This window comes from Microcaecilia unicolor, chromosome 10, assembly GCF_901765095.1.
Source record: "Microcaecilia unicolor chromosome 10, aMicUni1.1, whole genome shotgun sequence".
Classification (NCBI taxonomy): Eukaryota; Metazoa; Chordata; class Amphibia; order Gymnophiona; family Siphonopidae; genus Microcaecilia; species Microcaecilia unicolor.
In genome coordinates this window covers 184,451,457-184,457,456 of record NC_044040.1, presented here as the reverse complement: position 1 = coordinate 184,457,456, position 6,000 = coordinate 184,451,457, and the positions used below count along the sequence as shown (strand labels likewise).

The 6,000-nt window shown below is 45.0% G+C and overlaps 1 protein-coding gene across 2 annotated transcripts in view; it reads right to left on the bottom strand.

Annotated features, from left to right (window-relative positions):
• Positions 1 to 1,495: 1,495 nt before the first annotated feature.
• Positions 1,496 to 6,000, bottom strand: part of MME (membrane metalloendopeptidase) — a 123,226-nt gene continuing 118,721 nt past the window's right edge. For both annotated transcript variants that reach the window (XM_030216120.1, XM_030216119.1), the window contains exon 23: positions 1,496 to 2,559. In XM_030216120.1, coding sequence (XP_030071980.1) covers positions 2,460 to 2,559 — 100 coding nt within the window. In that variant the 3' untranslated portion in view covers positions 1,496 to 2,459. The remainder of the gene's footprint in view (positions 2,560 to 6,000) is intronic.

Genomic DNA, 6,000 nt, shown 5'->3' with positions numbered 1-6,000 from the left:
ACCAATGCACAAAGGGGATCGAATGCAAATGAGCTGCAGAAATCTCTTTTTTTGCATCGGTCGCTGTTTGCGACTCAAAGCTGTCAAATGCATTTGACAGTAGACCACCAGGGATTTTTCAGAGATGCGAGAGGGGAGTGTCCACCTGACCCCCCATGCAACTCAAAAAAACTTCCTTGTGGCCTAGTGACCACCTTCCCCTCCTCTACGCATCCAGTGGACCCCCTGGCACCGTCCCTATGACCCCCCGAACCAAAAATCTCTCAACCACCCCCTTTCTCACTCTTTCTAAACAACTAACTCCCTGGTTGTCTAGTGACCCCCCACCCCCACATACCTTAAATACACTGAAGGCATGAGGGCAGGAGCCCTGGGCCCAGCCCTCTCAAAATGGCTACAACCAGTCTGAAGCAAATGTTCCTAGCACGGTAAACTTTGTGCATTGGGGCCTCAGTATTTTTTTTTTTAATGAGCCAACTGTGTTTGGAAGGGGTAGAATTAAACCCAAATCTATCTGATAAATAACCCCCCCTTCACTAAAATGGCTCCCAGCTTTTTTCATCTTTGCAGATTAATGAGATGAATTGAACGCAATTTGCTAGCAGAGCTTTAAAAATTAAGCTCAAAAGCTATTGTTCCATAATCAAGAGATTTTTTATTTTATTATGTATCACAGCATTAATTCAGGTTGTAATTATATTCAGTGTTGTGTTGGTGGTGTATACTGTGCATATATATATTTATATATACGCACACATACAAAAATAGCTGTATAAAAATATATATTATAATTAGGGCTTCTATTTAAAGGTACTTATAAAGTGGCAAATTTATATTCCAACTAATCAGAGGCTCTTTGAGGATACAAAAATGGTGTAAATGCTAGTCAGGAACTATTCTTTGGTACTTATCCAGTTGAGGAGGCATCAGTGCAGAAAAAGACACAAAAACGAGAAGAGGTAGGCAAAGGAAGGCGTGAGAGAGTACCAGGGAAAACGGTGTTTTCTGCTGGTTATTATATTATTATTATTGCTACATTGGAGGTGTTTTGTCAGTATTTATCATTTAGGGGCCCTTTTACTAAGCCAAGTAGGCACGTACGCGCATCCTACGTGCGTCAATTTTGTACTACTGCCTGGCTACCACATAGCCCGGGTGGCAATTTCATTTTTTACGAACATTCGCCGAAAAATTTGTACATGCATAGTACATAAGTATTGCCATACTGGGAAAGACCAAAGGTCCATCAAGCCCAGCATCCTGTTTCCAACAGTGGCCAATCCAGGTAACAAATACCCAGCAAGAAACCTGATGATTACCGCCCAAGTTAATGCGTGAGACCTTACCGCTAAGTCAACGAGTGGCGGTAATGTCTCAGGCCCAAAATGGACATGCGCCAATTTAAATTTTGCCACACGTTCATTTTTGGCCAAAAAAGGGCCTTTTTTGCAGATGCGCTGAAATATGGACCTGCGCACGTCCAATATATGCATCTACACCAGCGCAGGACATTTTTTGGTGCACCTTAGTAAAAGGACCCCTTAAAACCTAAAATCAGAAGCCCTAGTTATGTGAGCTAGTTGCATTTAAGGTGAGAAACAACTGTGTGTGCTCATACACAGTTACTTCATGTCATAACTGCAGCTAGAGCGAACTACAACTCAGAGTTTACAAAGTTGTTCAGTGGACAATTGTAGGTCATTATAGACAATAACAAGTAATTCTGTAAGTCCCCAGAAGATTTTGATCACAATAACAATATATAATATAGTCCTGATGAATCATCTCTGGGTTTCTTTTTGTCCTTGCTGCATATCTTACCTTAATTCAATTCAGTTTTCATTCAATAATTCATTACAAAATTATCACGCATTTTTCTACACATTTTTTGCATAAATTGTCCAAGTTTAAACAATAAAATTCTACAGAGCATATTTATTAGGACTGGACAAAAACAATAATTTTATTATGAACAGCTATGATCCACAGTTCATGAGTTGTGCTTCATTATTGCTGGAATTATCGATTCCGACTCTCCAAACATGAAATTTGGTGCCTTCCTAACAAAAATATAAAAATCTTCATTCCAAATGGGAAAGATGCAGTCAAGGCCTGACTCACAAACCTTCATTTCCCAGAGAGATCTACAGAAGAAATGCCTTCGTGAATCTGGCTCTAAGCCTTACATTGCTCGATTCAAGCTTCCCATACATTATGTGCATGTTGTCTAATGTAACTGATATATACCGGTGCAAGGATTTTATTGTCAAAATGACACCTCTCCCTTGTTCTTTCATTATAGTTCTTTTGCACAATTCTTATCTTGAAGTGTTCCATTTATATTGCTCTTCTTCAAAATATATTCTTGTATATTTTAAGTTGGCGCTGGTGAAACATTGTTGACCATACAAAGCTTGATTTGATTTTTCAGTAGATGAATTTGCTTGTTTAGAGATTGATCACCAGACATGACACTTATTTGTAGGATTCATGTACTGATCATGGGTGCATGAGAAGGCATCAGAAAACTCTGGAAAATTTTGCAAAGATCCTATTACCCTGAGAAACAAAACAAGAATACTTTAGTACTCGACTGCATTTAAAACATGATTTCATGCTTGTCCTTTCACCCTGTTTTGGCAGCTCGATGCAAAGATGTGGTACCACAAGACTACTATATGGGATCACAGCTGCCATTCTGAACCTGAACAACAATGGGATGGGAGTGTCTGGGGATTATTCCTGCCCTTTCATTATCCCACCAGAGACACCACCAGTAAGTGCCAGAGATGAGGCATCAGAGTAGTGGGGAGTTAAGTATTGGAAGACTGGAGAGTTCGAGAAGGGGGATAAGCACTGAAGAATCAGGGGGATCAGGAGGTAGGGGAGCTGAGCAGTGGAGGATCGGGGGGCTTGGGTGGGGCTTAAGCTTTGGAGGACTAGGGGATCCAATGGTGGCGGAGGGTTGACGATTCGGTTCAGTTTGTTTAGCGCCTAGCGCTATTCTATATAACATGCCTAAAGTTAGGTGCGGTGTATAGAATAGCACATTGGACCGGGGAACATGCTTACATGTATGCCACTGAAAACCTGGTATAAATACCCACACCTAACTTTAGGTGCATTCCCCTGAATTCTATAACAACGTGTATAAATTTGAGTAATGCCCCTGAAACACCTAAACTCCTCCCACGGCTGTGCTCCCTTTTCAGCTACACACGTTAGAATTTACACACACCTCTGGCTGGCTGGCACTGGCTTCCCTTCCCTCTCACTGTTCCGCCCTCTGATGTCATTACGTTTTGACGCGAGGGCGGGGCAATGAGTGGTTATGGATGTTATGAACCCGGGCATCCAGACGTAGAACGTTGGAGGTGCAAATTATTATATAGGATAGGGGTTACTGCTTCCTCAAGAGGAGGCACCAAATGCACACGCACTATCTGCAGTTTATGTAACTTACCGTGCAGTAACTATAAACACTCTCTATACCCTATCTCTGCCCATAACCTGCCCATTTCTTGCCTCATGCCATACTATGCAGTTGGCATGGGGTGTTTAGTGCACTGCCTGTTTTACTGTTCAGTAGCCATTACTAAGGGCCTAAACTAATGGTTATACACTAGGGGGTCCTTTTACCAAGTCGCACTTGAAAGCGGTTGGCGCTGTGATTAGCGTATGGGTATCCCACTCACTCCCACCACTTTCTAGCGCAGCAGAAAAATGCCAGGATTGTAATTTGTGTCAGTAATGACCATGTGCTAATTTCACAATTGGCACACGGCTATGATCACCTGAGTCCTTATTGCCACCTATTTAGTTGGCAGTAAGGGCTTACGCACTAATTCTGTGGTAATTGGGCAGCACGCAGCGATGGCTGAGTGCTGCCTGATTACCACAGGGTATGCCTACTCTCTGCTCCCTGTGCTAGAAAATTATTTCTATTTTCTGGTGTGGAGATCAGTGCACGCTGATCACAGCAATACTGTGGGCAGCCTCAGCTCGCCCTGTGGTGGTGCTATTGCAGTGTAGCAGTAGCTCTACCTCCCTTTAGTAAAAGGGCCCCTAAATCCCACAAGAAGTGCTCAATATGAATAAAGGATGCCATTCATTCAAACAGCATAGGAAGTGACAACGATATTTCTTATGTCAAGACCACAAGGATGGTGAAAACCAGAATAATCGAGCATCAAAGCAACACCAAGAGAAATAATGAAGTGGCAACCTTAGAAATCATTGGTACACAGCGGGACACACATCTGATGATCTGAAGTTTTTTGTTTTTAAGATTGTTAAAGGTAACTGGCGGAAAAGAAATATAGGTCAGATACTCTTACAGGAAGAACCAAGACTCATTTTTTTCACTTCAGACACTGACTCCATCAGGTCTCAACACAGATATAGATTATACGCTTTTTTTGTAATTTATATCCTATTGTTACAGTTTTTATTTTTTTACCTGTGACCATAGGCGGTTGGTGGCCCAACTGTTTGGGGAGGCAAATGGGGCGGGGTTAGGGGTGGGACCGGGGGCGGAGCTTACATCCAGAATTGTCTGACAACGCACATCTCTCTTCCCTCCCCTCTATGTCCAGCAATTTCTCCTCTCTCCCTGAGCCCTGCCCTCCCACCCATATCCATCCATGCTCCTCTGTCCCCTGCCCCCTCCATTCATCCCTATCCAGCAATTCCCCTCTCTCCCTGAGCTCTGCTCTCCCATCCATGCCCATCCATGTTCCTCTGTACCCTGCCCCCTCCATTCATCCCTATAAAGCAATTCCCCTCTCTCCCTGAGCCCTGCCCTCCCATCCATGCTCCTCTGTCCCCTGCCCCCTCCATTCATCCCTATCCAGCAATTCCCCTCTCTCCCTGAGCCCTGTCCTCCCATCCATGCTCCTCTGTCCCCTGCCCCCTCCATTCATAGTAACATAGTAGATGACGGCAGAAAAAGACCTGCACGGTCTACCCAGTCTGCCCAACAAGATAAACTCACATGTGCCATTTTTTGTGTATATCTTACCTTGATTTGTACCTGTCTTTTTCAGGGCAGAGACCGTATAAGTCTGCCCAGCACTATCCCCACCTCCCAACCACCTCCCAACCACCAACCCTGCCTCCCACCACCGGCTAAGCTTCTGGGGGATAAATATTCATCCCTATCCAGCAATTCCCCTCTCTCCCTGAGCCCTGCCCTCCCATCCATGCTCCTCTGTCCCCTGCCCCCTCCATTCATCCCTATTCAGCAATTCCCCTGTCTCCCTGAGCCCTGCCATCCATGTCCAGATGGTCCTCTCTCCCTTGCCCTCCTGTTCCCATGTCCAACTGCCTGTCCACCCTGTCGCCCTCTTCTCCCCCCAAGGATCCTTTTTTTTTTATTTTAAATTTACCTGACCTCCGAGTCCGACCGCATGGGCAGCAGTGTCACTGAAAGCGCTCCCCTCCCGAGTCCCGGCGTCTCTAGCAGAAGCTTCCTGATTCGTTCACGAATCAGGAAGCTTCTGCTAGAGACGTCGGGACTCGGGAGGGGAGCGCTTCCAGTGACGCTGCTGCCCATGCGGTCGGACTCGGACAGAGGTTAGGTAAATTTAAAATAAAAGAAAAAGGATCCTTGGGGGGAGAAGAGGGCGCCAGGGCAGGCAGATAAGTGGCGGTAAGCATGGTGCGGCGGCGCCCTCCAGAGGTTGGCACCCCCTGCCGTGCTTACCGTGTCGGACTGGCCCTGGATCCAGGTGAGGTCAGGTCGGGGACCGTGCTCCGGATGCCGGGGAGGCAGTGGAGGCTTATCGGGTCGGCTTGTGGCTGGGGAGGCTTAGCCTCCCCAAGCCTCTTATACCGGGCGCCTATGCCTGTGACATTTCACATGTCCTCATTTTTCACTCTATATTTATTTTAGGATAAGATATCACTGTATATTGTAGTTTTATTTACTTTTTATATTTATTATTATTTTATTTGTTCCAAGGCTGTCAAAGATATAATATGACCTTGTTCTTTTTCTCT